Source organism: Topomyia yanbarensis, chromosome 3, assembly GCF_030247195.1.
Source record: "Topomyia yanbarensis strain Yona2022 chromosome 3, ASM3024719v1, whole genome shotgun sequence".
NCBI lineage: Eukaryota > Metazoa > Arthropoda > Insecta > Diptera > Culicidae > Topomyia > Topomyia yanbarensis.
In genome coordinates, this window is record NC_080672.1 from 236,497,742 (window position 1) to 236,521,088 (window position 23,347).

At 40.4% G+C, this 23,347-nt stretch overlaps 2 protein-coding genes across 2 annotated transcripts in view; both read left to right on the top strand.

The window, feature by feature from the left end:
* Positions 1-1,288: 1,288 nt before the first annotated feature.
* Positions 1,289-3,325, top strand: LOC131687784 (uncharacterized). Its single transcript, XM_058971878.1, has one exon. The coding sequence runs from the start codon at positions 1,289-1,291 to the stop codon at positions 3,323-3,325; it is 2,037 nt and encodes a 678-aa protein (XP_058827861.1).
* Positions 3,326-7,526: 4,201 nt separating this feature from the next.
* LOC131689710 (translation initiation factor eIF-2B subunit gamma-like) overlaps positions 7,527-23,347 on the top strand; it is a 142,117-nt gene continuing 126,296 nt past the window's right edge. The window contains exon 1 of the mRNA XM_058974989.1: positions 7,527-7,886. Coding sequence (XP_058830972.1) covers positions 7,743-7,886 — 144 coding nt within the window. The 5' untranslated portion in view covers positions 7,527-7,742. The remainder of the gene's footprint in view (positions 7,887-23,347) is intronic.

The following is a 23,347-nucleotide window of genomic DNA, read 5'->3' on the forward strand; positions in this document are numbered from 1 at the left end:
GGAACTCCTGTCGGTGCACCTCCCCCTCAACACGGAACTAATAGCGGTCGCCAGGAGGATATCAACCCCCATCCGCTGCTCTATTGTATCCATCTACCTACCACAAGGGGTTACCAACATACGAAGCCAACTAACCAGCCTGATCAACCAGGTCCCCGCCCCATTCATCGTCATGGGGGACCTCAACGCCCACCATAAGGCCTGGGGCTCGGACAAGTGCTGCCACCGAGGTAACGAGATCGTCAAACTCATCGAGGAAATCGACGCCGTGATACTAAACGACGGTAGTACCACGTTCATCCGTGGTAACGCCTCCTCCGCCTTCGACGTCACCTTCGCCTCCAGTTCCATCGCTGGGATATGCGGCTGGTCCACGTCCAACGATACCGCCGGGAGTGACCACTTCCCCATCGTGCTACGCATAAATCGCCTCCAACTTAAAACCACCCGACGAAGACATTGGTTATATGAAAACGCCGACTGGGATGCCTACGACGCTGCCATACAGTCCCACCTTGTTCGAGACCGTACGTACTCACTGGTCGACCTATCAGAAACTATCGTCAACGCAGCGAAAGAAACCATCCCCCGAACAAGCGGGGTACCACCACACCGTGCCGTGCACTGGTGGAATCCGGAAGTGACCGCTGCCGTCAAAGCTCGCCGGAAAGCTCTCCGCACCTTACAAAAAACACCGCCCAATCACCCCCTTCGGGACCAAAGAGCGGACAACTTTAGAACGCTCCGAAACGCTGCGAGGAAAACAATATAAACGGCTAAAGAAACCAGCTGGAGGAACTTCGTGGACGGTATCCACACGGACTCCTCAACCACGGAGCTGTGGAGACGGGTCAACGCGCTCAGTGGCAAACGTCGACAAAATGGCTACTCTTTAGCGGTCAACAACACCACCATTACTGACCCAGAGGAAATCGCGAACAAGATAGGCTGCCACTTCGAAACGTTATCCGCCGACAAAGCCCTGCCAGCCGCATTCGCTCAGAAAAAAAGCTTTACCGGAGCGGAACTTGCCGTCGCTCTCACTAACGCACGAGGAAAGTCCGACGGCCCTGACAGGATTGGTTACCCGATGCTTAGGCATCTTCCGCCTGGAGGCAAAAGAGCCCTCCTAGACTCTTTTAACACTATCTGGGAACGCGGGTCCTTCCCAGAGGAATGGAAACTGGCCCACGTAGTCCCCATTCCTAAAAAATGCCAGGGTACCCGTGCCCCCAGCGACTTCAGGCCAATCAGCCTGCTGTCATGCACCGCTAAGACACTGGAGAGGATGGTAAACCGGCGACTGACTACGTGGCTGGAAGACGAGAAACTACTCGACCCACGCCAATTCGCTTTCCGGAAGGGATTCGGCACCGGGGCCCACCTGGGCTCGCTCGGCGAGGTACTAGACAGAGCAAGGTCCGAAGGCATCCACGCCGATATTGCCATACTCGACATAGCAAAAGCTTACAACACAGTCTGGCGCGAAGGCGTCCTTCAACAACTCCAACGATGGGGCATACAGGGGAACCTAGGCGTCTTCATCCAATATTTCCTAACCAACCGCCGCTTTCGGGTATGCATAGGCGGCACACTCTCCGACGAATTCCGCGAGGCCAACGGAGTGCCACAAGGATCGATACTAGCCGTGACCCTCTTCTTAGTGAGGATGAATTCGCTCTTCACCGCGCTACCCGGGGGCGTCTATGTCTTCGTGTACGCGGACGACATCATATTGGTAGCTCTCGGGAAGACGATCCCCCGCACAAGAATATCGCTGCAGGCCGCCGTCAACGCAGTCGGCCGATGGGCACTCGCCACCGGATTCAACATCGCCGCCACCAAGTGCGCCATTACACACTGCTGCAGCACATATCACCCAGTCAACGCTCGTCCAATCCGCCTCAACGGTACAGTAATTCCGTTCCGAAAGGAACCGGTCGTCCTCGGGATCACCCTCGACCGGAAACTGACAATGATACCTCACTTCCGGCAACTGAAAAAAGACTGCCAGAGCAGAAAGCGACTAGTCCGGACCATTTGCGCCCACCACCCCAAAAACAACCGCCGAGCAGCGCTTAACGTCGTGCGATCTCTTATCCACAGCAGAATCTTCTACGGGATCGAGATGACTTGCCGGAACCTAGACGGACTCTCCGACATCCTCGGGCCCTTATACCACGGAGCGGTGCGGCTAGCCTCCGGTCTACTACCGAGTACCCCGGCCGAAGCTGCCTGTGTAGAGGCAGGAGTTCTACCCTGCCGCTGGGAAACAGCCAGGGTGGCCTTCAGAAGAGCACTAAGCTTCCTGGAGAAAACTTCGGGCGACGAGTGCCCCCTTCTCACCACCGCCTCCAACCTGCACCAGGAGTTTACCAGCAACGACCTCCCACCCATCGCTCGTCTACACCGGGTGAGACCGCGGGCCTGGTACGACCCCGGACCCAACACCGACGACAGCCTTGCTCGCACTATAAAAGTTGGCGATCACCCCAGCAGCATACTAGTTAAATATAGACAGCTAATTAACCGAAGATATTCACATCACACTAAAATCTTCACCGACGGTTCCAAAGCGAACGACGGTGTAGGAGCGGGGATCAGCGGCTTGGGGAACGGGCTCTCCTTCCGCCTACCTCCCTCCTGCTCAGTTTTCTCAGCGGAAGCGGCCGCCATTGCAGTGGGAATGATAAAAAGACCCACCGATACACCGACGGTCATCTTGACAGACTCGCTCTCGGTCCTGAGGGACGTCGCTAGCGGGACCTCCAAACATCCCTTCGTTCAGGCCATCGAGACACTTCGAGACCCATTGGTTACAATCTGCTGGGTTCCGGGTCACAGCGGCATCAAGGGTAACACAGACGCCGACCGATTAGCCCTCATCGGCAGACGGGCCCGGACCCGGCTCCCTAATGAGACTCCAACCATAGACATCATCAGGGAATTCAACATCAGCTTGCAGAACGGATTCACCAACCACTGGCGGAGTTCTCGAAATCACACCCAAAAAATCAAAGGGTCAGCCGACACCTGGACCGACCGAGACAGCCAGAGGGAACAAAAAATACTCTCCCGACTCCGCGTGGGGCACACACGAGTAACCCACGCACACACCGTGTCCAGCGAGCCCGTCCCAGAATGTGCCTCCTGCAACACCCGGCTCACCGTCGAACACCTGCTGGGCAACTGCCGAGAACTGGAGGACCTACGGCGTCAGTACGGTCTGACTGGTTCGATACGGGACACCCTATCCAACGACCCGGTTCGGGAGGAGGCACTCCTCCTCTTCCTAAAGGACGCCGGCCTATACGACAGCATCTAAACAATAAAATGAATTACGCAAACAAAATGAAATGTAACGTATAATTATGAATTGTAATCTCGCTTTATTTCATGGGAGAATGACCTATAGGTTAAAGCCCCAATAAACAATAACAATAATAATTCGCGAGGTATATATATAGGGTGTCTCGGTCTAGGGGAATAATGCTGAAATCATTTAAGTTGAAATTAATGTTTGAGGTAAGCCATGTTTCACATAGAGCAAAAGCATTGCATTTTAAATTATGCAGCAAAATTATTAAGGAATCAATTTTAGGTATGATACTTCTGCAATTCCTCTGTAAAACAGTGATGGAGTTTTTTATCTTAGGAGTTGAACTACCCATCGAAAGATATAATTGCTGCAAGGATGGGCCATTGAGCAATCAGCTGCTCTAAAAATGTTCTAATTGTTGGGAGGAAAGCTGAAGGTATACTATTTAGAGGTTCAGAAATATTGAAGGCTTTAAAAATCCAGTCAACAATTTCAGAAAATTTCAATAATCCTACCCCCGGTTGAGGCTCAGAGGAAGTCGAAGTTTTATTATTTCCAGTAATGGTGTTCTGTTTGGATTGTACATTCCCAAAACCGGGCGGAATTCACCTTGAATCGGATTTTTTTGATTCTGGGCGCAGTTTATCTATTGGAGGAGAAATTTTAAGGCCCTTTCTTGGCAGTTTGGAAAAAGAAGATTGTTTTCTTTTTCTGGAACCTCCAGGTAAAACAAATGATGTGCCTTCGCACGCTCCGTCAGAGTCAGAAAGCGTGATTTGACGTGTCGCATAATGTAAATGACCTCTAAATCTTAACTTGTCCTTCGGATGCGGACATCGGAGTGCCGGAACTAATACTGAATGGACCATGTGTACCCAAAATTGCCTCTTTGCTCTGCTGTCAATCTTGTTTCGTCGAGGAAGTGTGATTTGATATAGAAATATGATAGAAATGTCCTCTAAATCGGAATTGGTCCCCCGGAACCGGACACTGGAGTTCTGGGATCGAAGTTGAAATGGCCATATATGTAAAAAATTGCATCTTTGCTCTTCCATCTGTCTTATTTCGTCAAGGAAGTGTGATTTGGTTGCCGCATGTTGAAAATAACCTCTAAATCGGAATGAATTTTCCTGAACCGGACATGTGAGTTCCAGAACCGATGTTGAAATGACCATATGTGTCCAACATTACATATTAACTCTTTCATCAGTCTTATTTCGTCGGGAAAATGTGATTTGTGAATTACATCTTTTCTCTTCCACCAGTCTTATTTCATTGAGGAAGTGTGATTTGATGTGTCGCATGACCTCTAAATTAGCATTGTTCCTTTGAAACATGACACCGGAGTATCGGGGGTGATGTTGAAATGGCCATGTATGTCCATGTATGTATGTATGTCTATGAACATTCGGTGAAATGCATTTTAAAGGAAATGAGTCAGGGAATCTAGAAAAAATGTTATTCTTGATTACAGTGTTGCCAAATATCTTTTATTTCCAGTTCAAAAATAAAACTGTTTTTTCTCACAACTTGTATAATTTTCTTTCGAAAATGTTTATGCCATTGTGTTCCTCAGACATTTTCACACATAAAACCGTCTAAAACTTCAATATAACTTGAGCCAATCCCTAGATACAGTGATTTGAAGCAAAAAACTCACAATTTCTCATCATGTTTCTAGCTATATCTAAGTAACCAAGTAGAATTTCTAAATTCTGAAAACGCTACTTTGTAGAGATTTTTCAAACAAATAATGTGGCATATCTAACTCAGTTTACCCCAAAATGGCGTTTGTCATAAGATAGCACAAAAGCGACGATATGTGTCCAAAATTACATATTAACTCTTTCATCAGTCTTATTTCGTCGGGAAAATGTAATTTGATGTTTCGCAAGTCGGAAATGACCTCTAAATCTGAAATGGTCCCCCGGGACCGGAGTTTCCGGTAGCTTAACATCCGGTAAGGTAAAGCGGCAATGTCTATTAAAACAATTGAAGCACTCCTGCATGATTTCTTTTGAAAATATGGGGTGTACAGTTCATTTCCGGCAATCTCTCCGCCACTTGTATCCGTATTTTTCCATATTCAATTGAGTGTAACTATTCTCCTAAATGTGACCGTTTTTCCATTGAAAATGGATTCACTGTATTAAAAGATATATCCTAAAAGATGCAACAAAGTCGTCATGGTGTTTTGAGGGTTAATATAATAAATTGATTATTTTTCTTGCATTTAATTTATTATGAGGTTCAACTGCGAAATTTTTGCGCTTCCATATTGCATTGGCAGCATTTTTCCGTAATTTCTTGAATGTTGAAAAGTTTGGTCGCGGTCGCAATATGAAAAAACAGTTATTTTGACAGTTCTCTTGTGTAGCATGTAGTAAAAGCTCAAGTTCGAAAGTAGCATGAACTACATGTTCGAATTTGTTTTTATTCATACCAACAATGTAGTTTACTCCGTGGACTTTACTTTTGAGTAGATACTACAAGCATCGCAGTTTACTACCTTTTATTCATACGGCCCATTAGGTTGGGAGGGAGCATCAGGGCATCATTCAAGTTACAACTTGGACTAGATAAGGTGGGTCGCCAGCTTCTAGTCACAAAATATGAATACTACCAGCGAGCGCACAATTCTTCAGGATCATGCGGTTGCTGTGAATGTTCTTATCTGACAAGTGGTAACAAGATCGACGCGCCCTTCTAACACAAACCATCAGGTAGTGCCTTAACAAGTATTGAAAATTGAGTTATGTAACTGGCTGGATCTTTTCGTTGGAAGGAAATTCTCTGTCCCTTCGGATTGCGCATAAATGACTTCGTTTATGAATCCACCCCATTTTGGCCCTTTATACAGCGTTAATGTGAAAGTCGGTTAATAACATAATTTTATCCTTACTGTTAAAAGCATCTTCAGCCACCGGAGTATTCCATGCACTGATGGTGAGTTCCTATATCATCATCATCATCATCATCATCATCATCATCATAAGATTTGTTTTATTTTGCAATGGACGTGTTATATAATCTAATGATAAGTGGCGTACCATTCATATAAACAAAAATTTCGTGCATTGTACACAGATTCCTAGAAAACAGAGGTGCTCAGCTCACCCCACATAGCAATAATGCCTCACTTCCGTTAATTGTCTCGCTAGATTGCATTTGCTTCCCACTGTGCATTGCAATCGATTCAGCCCCTAGAAACCCTTACGTTAGAACTATTGCATAAAGAGTGTATTTAACCGTTGTGTATCCGACGCGGTACCCGGGTACCTTTTTAGGTTTCAATTAATGAAATTCCCATGTTTTATCCATAGCTGGAAATCGAAACTTTGCGACATCTTAGAACTTCACTAAGTCAAGCCTTTCTGTTAATAATATGATTGATATAGTAGGGGGGGGGGGGAGTGAGGAGGGGCTCCTGGATTTTTTTACTACGTAACAGGCCGACGTGGGTACCCGGGTACCCACAAAAGTGAAATACTGATAACTACGGTAATTTCCAACCGATTTTGATACTTTTTGGTGTTTTGGATTCGGGAACTCATCCACTTTTAGACTTGGTAAAAATGAATCGGGTTACTTCATTCGGTTCCCGGAAATCCGCATTTCCGGAGACATGTTCTAGTGCTGGGATACTATTTGTTACTTTTAATGGAATACTAGCAATATGGGTATTAAAATTCTTGGAATTGCATCAGTTGGCTATATCTCGTGGGTTTTTAACCATTTGGTGGTTTGACCCCGGAACGGACATTCTGGAGCAGGTTCCCGTGGGGCCGTGAGTGGCCATTCCATTCCAATTCCATTTTTTAAACTGCCATAGGGTCCCGTAACAACAAATAACAGACTTCCGAGACAATTTGAAGAGTTTTGCTACTCATATTGCTAGGATGTTATTAAAATTTACAAATCATGCCCTAGTACTGAAACATTACTCCGGAAAATGCGGATTTCCAAGAACCAGATCCATTCATCCGATTCATTTTTACAGAATCAAAAATTGGACGAGTTTCTGAATCCAAAGCATCTAAAAGTGTCCAAATCGGTTAAAGGAAGCCATAGTTATGATCATTTCAAATTGTGGGTACTCGGGTACCCACGTTGGCCTGTTAAAGGTGTTTTTTGTTGGGCATATAACTGTTAAATTTTACAGCCGGAACAAAAAATTTCATGCTAGTTCATATTTGTGTTTATTTGCAGGATTAAGACCGACGTAGTTCTGGTATCATGTGATACTATCGTGCAATTCAGCTTGTATCCTGTACTAAAACAATTCAGAGAACTTAATGCCTCCTTTGTCAGTCTTTTGGTTCGAAATGGCTCCTGCGATGTTTCGGTACCTGGTCCTAAAACGAAATATAAACTAGAGCAGGATCTTTTTGGAATTTGCCCTAGCACGAATCGTTTGGTATTTATGGGTTCAGCGAGTGATTTCGAACACGATTTCGAGCTTCATGGACATCTGCTGCGACAAAATGGAAAAGTGGATATCCGGAGTGGACTGTTAGATGCGCATGTGTATGTGGTCAAAAAATGGATTATTGACTTCCTCGAAATGGTATGTTAGAAAAAAATTAAAGGGTTGTGTACAGAACTCGACCACGGTAACATTAACAATGTAACTTTATTGAAGAGCGATCAATATACTTCACGAATGAATTTTAATTTATCAACACTATCGACTCATCTTAGGAGTGTAGAGTAGAGATGCACCGAATAGTACTATTCGGCTTTCAGCCGAATATATAAAATACCGAATATTTAATGTTTAATTATTCGGCGTACCTCATATTCGGCTTATGTTAAAATCGGCCGGTATTCGGCCCGAATATTCGGTCGCCCGAATATTCCGTGCATCTCTACTATTTTGTATATACCTATGTATTTTCTTTTATTTTGGCTCTTTCAAATATTTCATGAATATTAGACCATTACTTATCATATTCGACCGAAAGTCGGTTTTTATTATTCGGCGTACCGTATATTCGGCGTAAATCAAAATCGGCTGGTATTCGGCCAGAATATTCGGTGCATCTCTATTATAGAGTATATTGTCTTAATGTTCATTAAACAAATTTTAACTATTTTTGAAAATTCTGATAGCAAAAAAAATTCAAGTAGCCTGTTAATAGTATTTCACTGTGGATATGAATTATTTTTTTGGAATCAATAAATAGTTTAATTTTTTTTTGGTAAAGAATTTTGCCCGCCTAAAGATGGTGTTGGGCAGCACAGCGAAAAAACATGCTGACTTTTACTGATTACTTATCGTACCGGAACTTATGTGCTGAAAAGAAGTATGTTTTTAAAATTATTTTTCGAATGCTGCTGTATACTTATCAATATCTTTATAATTTAATAATAATTAGGGAAATTTAGGTCCAATGTGTTGCATTATATTCTGTTTTGTAGCGTTGTCATAGTTGGAACCTGTGTACATTTTTCGCGACATGTCAAGCCACCCGTACATTGACGCTCTGCTGAAAATGTCTCATGTCTCAAACAGGTTAGCTTCCAAGCCTCGATGGTTGGTCTCGTGACATGTCATGGAATTTAAATGCGTCATCGGTCTTGAGACTGGTCATGAGGGCGTAAGGCGATACCAGTCACAAAGTTAGATCGGTTTTGTTATCCACCAAGTTTCATCCTCCAAGCAAAATTGTTCTAAATTTTTAGTACGATTAGTTATCCACCAAGGCCCATCCACCAAGGGACATCACTTCTACCCAACTATAGGCGTAATTGTATCTATTTCTGACATTGCGTAGCTCGAAACAAACCGGTTTTTGTATAAAAATGCTGATAGGGAGAAGTCGTTTCGATTTAAATTTGAAATGTGACTCCAGTATTATGAATTATGGCTAAAACAGAATTGGTGTGATTTTACCTCGATTTGATTCGACCCAATCATAAAAAATCCTGGAGGATAGGGCTCTGAAGTAAATTCTAGATATAACCAATATACAGAACAGATCCTTATGATCCTGGCAACGTGTCCTGATGCAGCTAGTCAAGGCCATTTATATGTGGAGTGACCTCAGCAGTCAATCAAAATGATTTTTTTTCGATTTTTATTGACCCAAGCACAAAAAATCCTGGAGAATGGGACTCTGAAGTAAATTCTAGATACAACCAATACACAGAACAGATCCTTATGATCCTGCCAACGAGTCCTTATATAGCTAGTCAAGGCCATTTATATGTGGAGTGACCTCAGGAGTCAATCAAAATGATTTTTTTCGATTTTTATTAACCCAAGCACAAAAAATCCTGGAGAATGGGACTCTGAAGTAAATTCTAGATACAACCAATACACAGAACAGATCCTTATGATCCTGCCAACGAGTCCTTATATAGCTAGTCAAGGCCATTTATATGTGGAGTGACCTCAGGAGTCAATCAAAATGATTTTTTTCGATTTTTATTAACCCAAGCACAAAAAATCCTGGAGGATGAGACTCTGAAGTAAATTCTAGATACAACCAATATACAGAACAGATCCTTATGATCCTGGCAACTAGTCCTGATGCAGCTAGTCAAGGCCATTTATATGTGGAGTGACCTCAGCAGTCAATCAAAATGATTTTTTTCGATTTTTATTAACCCAAGCACAAAAAATTCTGGAGGATGAGACTCTGAAGTAAATTCTAGATACAACCAATATACAGAACAGATCCTTATGATCTTGGCAACGAGTCTTGATACAGCTAGTCAAGGCCATTTATATGTGGAGTGACCTCAGGAGTCAATCAAAATGATTTTTTCGATTTTTATTAACCCAAGCACAAAAAATCCTGGAGGATGAGACTCTGAAGTAAATTCTAGATACAACCAATATACAGAACAGATCCTTATGATCCTGGCAACGAGTCCTGATGCAGCTAGTCAAAGCCATTTATATGTGGAGTGATCTCAGGAGTCAATCAAAATGATTTTTTTCGATTTTTATTGACCCAAGCACAAAAAATCCTGGAGGATGAGACTCTGAAGTAAATTCTAGATACAACCAATATACAGAACAGATCCTTATGATCCTGGCAACGAGTCCTGATGCAGCTAGTCAAAGCCATTTATATGTGGAGTGACCTCAGGAGTCAATCAAAATGATTTTTTTCGATTTTTATTGACCCAAGCACAAAAAATCCTGGAGGATGAGACTCTGAAGTAAATTCTAGATACAACCAATATACAGAACAGATCCTTATGATCCTGCCAACGAGTCCTGATGCAGCTAGTCAAGGCCATTTATATGTGGAGTGACCTCAGGAGTCAACCAAAATGATTTTTTTCGATTTTTATTAACCCAAGCACAAAAAATCCTGGAGGATGAGACCCTGAAGTAAATTCTAGATACAACCAATATACAGAACAGATCCTTATGATCCTGGCAACGAGTCCTGATGCAGCTAGTCAAAGCCATTTATATGTGGAGTGACCTCAGGAGTCAATCAAAATGATTTTTTTCGATTTTTATTGACCCAAGCACAAAAAATCCTGGAGGATGAGACTCTGAAGTAAATTCTAGATACAGCCAATATACAGAACAGATCCTTATGATCCTGGCAACGAGTCCTGATGCAGCTAATCAAGGCCATTTATATGTGGAGTGACCTCAGGAGTCAATCAAAATGATTTTTTTCGATTTTTATTAACCCAAGCACAAAAAATCCTGGAGGATGAGACTCTGAAGTAAATTCTAGATACAACCAATATACAGAACAGATCCTTATGATCCTGGCAACGAGTCTTGATACAGCTAGTCAAGGCCATTTATATGTGGAGTGACCTCAGGAGTCAATCAAAATGATTTTTTTCGATTTTTATTATCCCAAGCACAAAAAATCCTGGAGGATGAGACTCTGAAGTAAATTCTAGATACAGCTAATATACAGAACAGATCCTTATGATCCTGCCAACGAGTCCTGATGCAGCTAGTCAAGGCCATTTATATGTGGAGTGACCTCAGGAGTCAATCAAAATGATTTTTTTCGATTTTTATTAACCCAAGTACAAAAAATCCTGGAGGATGAGACTCTGAAGTAAATTCTAGATACAACCAATATACAGAACAGATCCTTATGATCCTGCCAACGAGTCCTGATGCAGCTAGTCAAGGCCATTTATATGTGGAGTGACCTCAGGAGTCAATCAAAATGATTTTTTTCGATTTTTATTAACCCAAGCACAAAAAATCCTGGAGGATGAGACTCTGAAGTAAATTCTAGATACAGCCAATATACAGAACAGATCCTTATGATCCTGCCAACGATTCCTGATGCAGCTAATCAAGGCCATTTATATGTGGAGTGACCTCAGGAGTCAATCAAAATGATTTTTTTCGATTTTTATTAACCCAAGCACAAAAAATCCTGGAGGATTAGACTCTGAAGTTAATTCTAAATACAACCAATATACAGAACAGATCCTTGTGATCCTGGCAACGAGTCCTGATGCAGCTAGTCAAGGCCATTTATATGTGGAGTGACCTCAGCAGTCAATCAAAATGTTTTTTTTTTCGATTTTTATTAACCCAAGCACAAAAAATTCTGGAGGATGAGACTCTGAAGTAAATTCTAGATACAACCAATATACAGAACAGATCCTTATGATCCTGGCAACGAGTCTTGATACAGCTAGTCAAGGCCATTTATATGTGGAGTGACCTCAGGAGTCAATCAAAATGATTTTTTTCGATTTTTATTGACCCAAACACAAAAAATCCTGGAGGATGGGACTCTCAAGTAAATTCTAGATACAACCAATATACAGAACAGATCCTTATGATCCTGGCAACTAGTCCTGATGCAGCTAGTCAAGGCCATTTATATGTGGAGTGACCTCAGCAGTCAATCAAAATGATTTTTTTCGATTTTTATTAACCCAAGCACAAAAAATTCTGGAGGATGAGACTCTGAAGTAAATTCTAGATACAACCAATATACAGAACAGATCCTTATGATCCTGGCAACGAGTCTTGATACAGCTAGTCAAGGCCATTTATATGTGGAGTGACCTCAGGAGTCAATCAAAATGATTTTTTCGATTTTTATTAACCCAAGCACAAAAAATTCTGGAGGATGAGACTCTGAAGTAAATTCTAGACACAACCAATATACAGAACAGATCCTTATGATCCTGGCAACGAGTCCTGATGCAGCTAGTCAAAGCCATTTATATGTGGAGTGACCTCAGGAGTCAATCAAAATGATTTTTTTCGATTTTTATTGACCCAAGCACAAAAAATCCTGGAGGATGAGACCCTGAAGTAAATTCTAGATACAACCAATATACAGAACAGATCCTTATGATCCTGGCAACGAGTCCTGATGCAGCTAGTCAAAGCCATTTATATGTGGAGTGACCTCAGGAGTCAATCAAAATGATTTTTTTCGATTTTTATTGACCCAAGCACAAAAAATCCTGGAGGATGAGACTCTGAAGTAAATTCTAGATACAGCCAATATACAGAACAGATCCTTATGATCCTGGCAACGAGTCCTGATGCAGCTAATCAAGGCCATTTATATGTGGAGTGACCTCAGGAGTCAATCAAAATGATTTTTTTCGATTTTTATTAACCCAAGCACAAAAAATCCTGGAGGATGAGACTCTGAAGTAAATTCTAGATACAACCAATATACAGAACAGATCCTTATGATCCTGGCAACGAGTCTTGATACAGCTAGTCAAGGCCATTTATATGTGGAGTGACCTCAGGAGTCAATCAAAATGATTTTTTTCGATTTTTATTATCCCAAGCACAAAAAATCCTGGAGGATGAGACTCTGAAGTAAATTCTAGATACAGCCAATATACAGAACAGATCCTTATGATCCTGCCAACGAGTCCTGATGCAGCTAATCAAGGCCATTTATATGTGGAGTGACCTCAGGAGTCAATCAAAATGATTTTTTTCGATTTTTATTAACCCAAGCACAAAAAATCCTGGAGGATGAGACTCTGAAGTAAATTCTAGATACAACCAAATACAGAACAGATCCTTATGATCCTGGCAACGAGTCCTGATGCAGCTAGTCAAGGCCATTTATATGTGGAGTGACCTCAGGAGTCAATCAAAATGATTTTTTTCGATTTTTATTAACCCAAGCACAAAAAATCCTGGAGGATGGGACTCTGAAGTAAATTCTAGATACAGCCAATATACAGAACAGATCCCTATGATCCTGCCAACGAGTCCTGATGCAGCTAGTCAAGGCCATTTATATGTGGAGTGACCTCAGGAGTCAATCAAAATGATTTTTTTTCGATTTTTATTAACCCAAGCACAAAAAATCCTGGAGGATGAGACTCTGAAGTAAATTCTAGACACAACCAATATACAGAACAGATCCTTATGATCCTGGCAACGAGTCCTGATGCAGCTAGTCAAGGCCATTTATATGTGGAGTGACCTCAGGAGTCAATCAAAATGATTTTTTTCGATTTTTATTAACCCAAGCACAAAAAATCCTGGAGGATGAGACTCTGAAGTAAATTCTAGATACAACCAATATACAGAACAGATCCTTATGATCCTGGCAACGAGTCTTGATACAGCTAGTCAAGGCCATTTATATGTGGAGTGACCTCAGGAGTCAATCAAAATGATTTTTTTCGATTTTTATTAACCCAAGCACAAAAAATCCTGGAGGATGAGACTCTGAAATAAATTCTAGATACAACCAATATACAGAACAGATCCTTATGATCCTGGCAACGAGTCCTGATGCAGCTAGTCAAAGCCATTTATATGTGTAGTGATCTCAGGAGTCAATCAAAATGATTTTTTTCGATTTTTATTGACCCAAGCACAAAAAATCCTGGAGGATGAGACTCTGAAGTAAATTCTAGATACAACCAATATACAGAACAGATCCTTATGATCCTGGCAACGAGTCCTGATGCAGCTAGTCAAAGCCATTTATATGTGGAGTTACCTCAGGAGTCAATCAAAATGATTTTTTTCGATTTTTATTAACCCAAGCACAAAAAATCCTGGAGGATGGGACTCTGAAGTAAATTCTAGATACAACCAATATACAGAACAGATCCTTATGATCCTGGCAACGAGTCTTGATACAGCTAGTCAAGGCCATTTATATGTGGAGTGACCTCAGGAGTCAATCAAAATGATTTTTTTCGATTTTTATTAACCCAAGCACAAAAAATCCTGGAGGATGGGACTCTGAAGTAAATTCTAGATACAGCCAATATACAGAACAGATCCTTATGATCCTGCCAACGAGTCCTGATGCAGCTAGTCAAGGCCATTTATATGTGGAGTGACCTCAGGAGTCAATCAAAATGATTTTTTTCGATTTTTATTAACCCAAGCACAAAAAAACCTGGAGGATGAGACCCTGAAGTAAATTCTAGATACAACCAATATACAGAACAAATCCTTATGATCCTGGCAACGAGTCCTGATGCAGCTAGTCAAAGCCATTTATATGTGGAGTGACCTCAGGAGTCAATCAAAATGATTTTTTTCGATTTTTATTGACCCAAGCACAAAAAATCCTGGAGGATGAGACTCTGAAGTAAATTCTAGATACAGCCAATATACAGAACAGATCCTTATGATCCTGGCAACGAGTCCTGATGCAGCTAATCAAGGCCATTTATATGTGGAGTGACCTCAGGAGTCAATCAAAATGATTTTTTTCGATTTTTATTAACCCAAGCACAAAAAATCCTGGAGGATGAGACTCTGAAGTAAATTCTAGATACAACCAATATACAGAACAGATCCTTATGATCCTGGCAACGAGTCTTGATACAGCTAGTCAAGGCCATTTATATGTGGAGTGACCTCAGGAGTCAATCAAAATGATTTTTTTCGATTTTTATTATCCCAAGCACAAAAAATCCTGGAGGATGAGACTCTGAAGTAAATTCTAGATACAGCCAATATACAGAACAGATCCTTATGATCCTGCCAACGAGTCCTGATGCAGCTAATCAAGGCCATTTATATGTGGAGTGACCTCAGGAGTCAATCAAAATGATTTTTTTCGATTTTTATTAACCCAAGCACAAAAAATCCTGGAGGATGAGACTCTGAAGTAAATTCTAGATACAACCAAATACAGAACAGATCCTTATGATCCTGGCAACGAGTCCTGATGCAGCTAGTCAAGGCCATTTATATGTGGAGTGACCTCAGGAGTCAATCAAAATGATTTTTTTCGATTTTTATTAACCCAAGCACAAAAAATCCTGGAGGATGGGACTCTGAAGTAAATTCTAGATACAGCCAATATACAGAACAGATCCCTATGATCCTGCCAACGAGTCCTGATGCAGCTAGTCAAGGCCATTTATATGTGGAGTGACCTCAGGAGTCAATCAAAATGATTTTTTTTCGATTTTTATTAACCCAAGCACAAAAAATCCTGGAGGATGAGACTCTGAAGTAAATTCTAGACACAACCAAATACAGAACAGATCCTTATGATCCTGGCAACGAGTCCTGATGCAGCTAGTCAAGGCCATTTATATGTGGAGTGACCTCAGGAGTCAATCAAAATGATTTTTAATGTAGAATACATTTAAGCTTTCAATATAGGGGTCCCGTTTCAAAATATCGGCTGCGGTGCCGCGTCAGATTTTGAACGTTAATAACTTTTATCATACTTAACAGAATGATTTGATTTTTAGGCCAATTTGTTGAAAATATGTTCCTCTATGCTGTATTAAAATTTGAAGTATGTATAACATGCACTAATAACAAAAAATTGTGTTTTTGAAAAATCTTTCGAAAACGACTCGGAAAAGTGAAAATTTTCAGCCCATCCCGCACAGAGCCGTCAAAATGGTGGACCAACCGAACAATAAAATAATGAAAAGTTTATATATAGGTCCACTACATGTTTGTTTTATGATTATTCGCATTGGGTTGCATGACGAAAGCAGTTGGTGGGGGAAAGACGGCATATTCCTTTGGTTAGGCCATTAGAAGCCGGACGGAAAGGAAAGGCTCATGCACGGCACGAGAACGAGCGAGAAAGCGATAGTAGTGCATATTAGCGCGATTATATAAATATCTGTCGGTCGGTTTTTCTCATCATTCGTATTCGTTCAAGCACTAGCAAGCAGCCAGTCCACCGAAGGAAAGCAGTTGGCGATGACGACGGCGGAAAAAGTGCCCCAGCTACTGGTGACTCATCGCAACCCGATCAGGAACTGTCGCCCTGCAAGAATTTCCCCCCCTACTAAAGGGCAACAGAGTAGGCTATCGTTCCAGCGTCTGGGTCGTGAGATTGTGCAGGACTGCAAAATCGAGCCACGCTTACAAAGCTCAGTCGTAATGATGCCCCGAGAAGCCAACGATGCCTACTTGGTCGGTTTGTTCGAGGATGCAAAATAGTGCTTTGTGGCTCACCGTGTCCGCGGGGAGTGCGTCTGAATTATGCTCCCGCAATAAAACAATAAACGGTTCTTTACAGGACCAATTAATTGTGTTGTAATAAGAGTTAAACTGAAATTTACATTTTATGGTGCATAACAAATAATTTTCAGAAAGCTATATAAAATATACGATGTGTGGAAAGAAAGAAAGAGAATTTAAATTATCCTCTCTTGCTCGTTTTCGTGCACTGCTTTTCCTTTCCTTTCTGCTGCTACTATCATCATAACTAAAACGAATGTGCGTGTTCCCCCACCATCTCTTGGCCAGTGTTGCCACAATTGCATGTCGCTATTACAATTTGAATTATTTTATTGATCCTCTCTAGTATTGATAAAATATAGAACGTGCAAAGTACACTAGTCGCATCTTTTTATTCGAACTTTTTGGCAGCCTCCGTTGATTAACTGCAGAAATCGATTTGTTTGTGCAGCTCCTTGCTAGTAGCAAACTAAATAGCCTTTATCAGCGCTAACAAATAACACGAAAGAATTTAAATTTGTGAAAATCTTTTCCTTCTTTTCAAATCTGCAGCATTCTTTGAAAATATTGTTTGAATGTTGTTATTGAAAAACTGAACATGCAAGTTTGCTAGCACTGGCCACTAGATTGAAGGCGATGGAAAGACAGAATATTCGTTTTGGTTATGCTAGTATTGGTAGCCGAACGGAAAGGAAAGGCACAGGAATGGCACGAAAACGAGCGAGAGAGCGGTAGTAGCGCTTCCTCGTGTGTTCATATATGAATATTGGTCGGTCGGTTTTTCTCATCATTCGTATTCGTTCAAGCACTAGCAAGCAGCCAGTCCACCGAAGGAAAGAAGTTGGCGATGACGACGGTCGGAAAAAGTGCCCCAGCTACTGGTGACTCATCGCAACCCGATCAGGAACTGTCGCCCTGCAAGAATTTCGCCCCAACTAAAGGGCAACAGAGAAACTAATCTGTGTTCTAATAAGAGTTAAACGGGCTCACCGTGTCCGCGGGGAGTGCGTCTGAATTATGCTCCCGCAATAAAACAATAAACGGTTCTTTACAGGACCAATTAATTGTGTTCTAATAAGAGTTAAACTGAAATTTACATTTTATGGTGTATAACAAATAATTTTCAGAAAGCTATATAAGAAATACGATGTGTGGAAAGAAAGAAAGAGAATTTAAATTATCCTCTCTTGCTCGTTTTCGTGCACTGCTTTTCCTTTCCTTTCTGCTGCTACTACCATCATAACTAAAACGAATGTGCGTGTTCTCCCACCATCTCATGGCCAGTGTTGCCACAATTGCATGTCGCTATAACAATTTGAATTATTTTATTGATCCTCTCTAGTATTGATAAAATATAGAATATGCAAAGTACATTAGTCGCATGCTTTTATTCGAACTTTTTGGCAGCCTCCGTTGATTAACTGCATAAATCGATTTGTTTGTGCAGCTCCTTGCTAGTAGCAAACTAAATAGCCTTTATCAGCGCTAACAAATAAGACAAAAGAATTTAAATTAGTGAAAATCTTCTCCTTCCTTCTTTTCAAATCTGCAACATCCTTTGAAAATATTGAAAATGTTGTTATTGAAAAACTGAACATGCAAGTTTGCTAGCACTGGCCACTAGATTGAAGGCGATGGAAAGACAGAATATTCGTTTTGGTTATGCTAGTATTGGTAGCCGAACGGAAAGGAAAGGCACAGGAATGGCACGAAAACGAGCGATAGTAGAGCTTTCTCGTGTTTTCATATATGAATATTGGTCGGTCGGTTTTTCTCATCATTCGTATTCGTTCAAGCACTAGCAAGCAGCCAGTCCACCGGAGGAAAGCAGTTGGCGATGATGACGGTCCGCAAAAGTGCCCCAGCTACTGGTGGCCCATCGCAACCAACTTCCGATCAGGAACTGTTGCCGTGCTAGTATTTCGCCCCAACTAAAGGGCAACGGAGCAACTAATCCGCTGGCTAACATTCCAGCGTCTGGTTCGTAAGGTTGTGTATTACTTCAAAGTCGAGCTACGCTTACAAAACTCAGCCGTAATGAAGCCAGTGATGCCTACTTGGTCGGTTTGTGGGAGTGGGCGTAAATTACAATAAAAGCAACGGTTCTTTTCAGGACCAATCAATTGTGCTCTAGCGAGAGTTAAACTGAAACTTTCATTTTAAGGTGTGTAGCAAATTTTCAACAAGCAACATAATACGTTGTGTGGAAAGAAGTAGCTTGCACACGGAACAAAAATTTAAATTATCCTCTCGCTCGTTTCGTGCACTGCTTTTCCATTCCTTTCTACTGTTATTATCAGTATTACCAAAACGAATGTGTTGTTGCATGTGTTTAAGAGAAACGTTGAAGTCGCATGCTTATATTCAAGCTTTTTGGCAGCCCCCGTGAACTAACTGCATTAAATGGTTTTTTTGTGCAGCTCCGTGCTAGTAGCAAACAAAATGGCCCTACTAGTGTCTGATTCGTGAGATTGTGCAAGATTTCAAAGTCGAGCTAAGCTTATAAAGTTCAGCCGTAATGGTACCCGAAGAAGCCAGTCTTGTCGTTTTGTTCGAGGCTACAAAACAGTTCGCCAGGCACGTAACTATCATGCCAAAAATATCCAACGATCCAGCGCATCACCATCAACACCAACGCCGATACCAAAGGTTCTTTTCAGAACCACCATTATTACCATAGAGAATTATTTGAAAATTTCCCATTCAAACGTGATTCTGTTGAATATTATTAGATTTAAATTAACGTCTCGAATTGAAATCACGACGCTCCGGTTATGTGACAGACATTACCCACCCATCTTTTTTTATTGTGACCACGACTAACGGTTTAATATAGACACCCCATTTCAATATTTCTGAAGAAACAGAAGGTCGAGTTTGGAAAGTTTGTAACTTTCATTGTACTTAACCAAATTACACAATGTTCGCACTAATGATTCAGAAATATGATCAGGAATCTTCTGTTAGATTTGTAAGTATGTATAATTTACATGAATAAAGAAAAATTGATTTTCAGGAATCAATTATTATCTGTTCTTCCATTGGCCAGTACTACGCGACTTCCTCATGCTAACAATTAATTTCATCGTTAGCCATCTCCCTCACCAAGGCCAACAACGCCAAAAAACCGGTTCTTTTCAGGACCACCATCATTTTTGTAAAGAATAATTTGAAATATTCCTCACTCAAATCACCTTTTGTCCGAAAATTCCAATGAGTATCAAAATATTTAAAGAACGTGTTCCTTATGTATTCTACATCTCTCCGGTTATGTCGCAGACATTACCCACCCATCTTTTTTTTCGATTTTTATTAACCCAAGCACAAAAAATCCTGGAGGATGAGACTCTGAAATAAATTCTAGATACAACCAATATACAGAACAGATCCTTATGATCCTTGCAACGTGTCCTGATGCAGCTAGTCAAGGCCATTTATATGTGGAGTGACCTCAGGAGTCAATCAAATCAAAATGATTTTTTTCGATTTTTATTGACCCAAGCATAAAAAATCCTGGAGGATGGGACTCTGAAGTAAACTCTAGATTCAACCGATATGCAGTACATCTGCTCGTTTATAATTTCTAGCTATAATGGTCGCTTAAATCAAATTTTTCAACCAAGGCACAGTTGTGGTGGGTCGATGTTTCGCAGTAACTTAAGTTGTAGGCACACAAAGTTTCAATTTTAGCACCGGCGATGGAAAGCCTGGTGAATCGATTGAATTAAAGAATTCAACAAGATAATTTATACATTTATATGGATAACTGAATTTCCTTCGAATTTATTTTCGATGCAGTAGTGTACGAAATTGAAGTTCACATATGTAATCTATCAATTCTGCAACGAATTGTATTATTTTACAAATTCCTGTGGAAATGTGTTGCATCGTTTAGTAATTTCCCAATTCATATATCCAACATTTTCTTGGCGAATTGACCTGCGAGGGTGACTATAAGAATCATGCAATAAATGAATGCACATATTAGTGGAAAGTTCTGTTTCCGAAATATATTTCCAATAATACGAAGGCTTAAAATAGTGATGGGGGCGTGGGTAAGGTTCGTTCAGAGAAATGGCAGAAAAAATGTTTTGGCGATACAGACGAATTTTGATCTATATCTATCTAAGTTTTTATTTTGAGTTTGTATATGATCAACTTTACAATCCCACATCAAGGTTTATTCAGCTTAATGTCCCTAATAATGTATAAAGATCAATGGTTGCATCCAGAAAGTAGATTGAAATAAATATTATGAAAATAAAAAAATCAGCATGAAATTTCCTCTAAAGCTATTTTAACTGATGTTTCTCATAGTTAAAATTATTGCTTTATGAACATCGATTATGACAATTACCTGCTACCAGTTATTACTTCCAGTTTCGATCCTGCGATCTTCGTATTCCCAGCTTGGCCGCTATGTACTTATCTATATATACACTGTCGAACCACGACTATTTATGATAATTTTAATCTCTTTGTGATTACGATTAAGATATACCATAATCCAATCTAAATATGGTTCTTCAATTATACCTTCTATACTTGTCACCATTGGCGTGCGCAAGGGAGGGCTAGGGCCCCCTAATGTTTTGGAATTTTTTAAAAACTTTTATAAGTATGATTATCATGTTCAAGACATACGAGAAACATATGAAACTTACTGCATAACTCATTTTGTTTAAACAAGCCATGTAATCTTTGAACGCCTCGATAAAATCAACAGTCGTAACAAGTTCGTTGAAATCAGGAATCTCGATAAGAAGATAAGATTGCTGAGAGGAAGCGGTAACTGCAGCAAAGATTCGGTTACCGATTTAAAAATATAAGAGTGCTGGCGATCAATTTTTTGCTTTGACTAAATTTTTTAAACTTTTTATTGCAAAGGCACATATGGCGATTCCAGGAGGTATTACATGGAAAGTGATAACAAGAGAAACTTTCAACTTTCTTCTAACAGTAATATAATATTAAAAAAACTTTTGGAATTGTAGATATATGTTACTTGTTTGGATAACAACTTATTCTGCTTCTGTTTTTTCCCTTTAATCACATTAAATTAGCTAGAGATTACTAAGTAGCAAAATTATAAAAATTCCAGTTATGAAAGGATTTGGATTATACAGATAGGAAATATGGCGATTCGCATGGTAAAGAAGGATGACTCTGCTGTTGCCGTGAGACATTTCTAGCTTTCCGATCTGTAAATATTTAATCCTTGCTCTCACTTGCGTACTATGGCTCTAAATTTCAATATCTTTACTTTCATTACTAAGTAATCTCTAGCTAATTAAATGTCGCTAAAAGGAAAAAACTGTGTAAGAACTCTTTTTTATACGAAGGAGAAATAGGAGAAAAGGTTTTTGTGAAGCATATAAAAAAATGATAGTTTTTATTGTAATTTGTTATATTTTTACTGAAAAAGCAATACAAAATGATGATAAATATTGGGTTATTTGCCCTAGCATATAACCCATATATTGAAGTTTCATTTATAGAAAAAAATGCTTCTGAAACATCTGAAAACATTCCTTTAGGAAACTGAAAAAATACCTATATTAATAAACAATACTTTAATAGTGAATACCAAAAAATATATGCTTATATTTCATATTTCATGGAAAGCATGAGATATATAATTCCACCTTTAGGACAAAAAGTGTTGAGGAACGACCACCAAGAGATTGCCTGATCATAGCGTAGCATCAAATTCATAAAGCGATCAGTTCAGCAGTCACATGACTATCGAATAACAGGCGAGCAAACTGGTTTGATGTGGGGTGCCAACGAGCCACAGATGAGAAAAATCAGACTAGGAGCTTATTGATCACACTGGTTATATGTTGAAACAGTGTAATGAGCTGAAAGCCGCTGAAAAATCATGACGATCATGACAGGGCGCATAAGGCTTGAGAATTATAGACTAGCATGTTAAGGGCAGTGTAAAATTCAGGAGTTGAAAAAACGGCACGAAGTGGTCGCCCACGTAATCTCGATGATGGTTGGAAAAGAAACTACAATCTGAATGTTGGATGGCCGCATATGGCTTATCTACAGACTCGATTGTGATAATTATAGAGACATAACGCGCCTCAATATCGTTTATAAGGTACTCTTCCGTGTTCTGTTTAGCAAGCAGATTTTTTTTCTGTGATTACCCCAGCGGGCTACAAGAAGACAAACGACGAACCATTGCCTTATGACAATACTACTAGTGCCCTGGTAATAAAATTAAAAGATAAATTGAAGCATGTACTCGAAAATACGATTCTATACAGTGTACGAAGAAACGAAACCATAATCACATGCTTCTTGGTTTCATGAAAGACTTCGGAATTGGCGTCGATTACAAACTTGTCAAAAATGTAACTTGATATAACTTCTGACAAAATACTTCTAAAACTTTATTGTTAAATACTATGATGAAGAAAAGAAAATGGAAAATAACTCCATGCATGCTTACGACGAAAAGCTTTTGGGCATGTAGTGCGCAGGAGAGAGATTCGCTAGAGTGATCAGTAGACAATCTGAAGGGCGTCGTCGACTTGGGGGGAAAGCGTTGTTCTCGCTGAAGTTATGCAATCGAGGAAAATATCTGTGTGGAGCGTAACAAAAAGTGGCTTACAGAA

Excerpts from the sequence above, each read along its gene's own strand:
- LOC131687784 (XM_058971878.1), top strand. The coding sequence starts at position 1,289 with ATGGTAAACCGGCGACTGACTACGTGGCTGGAAGACGAGAAACTACTC.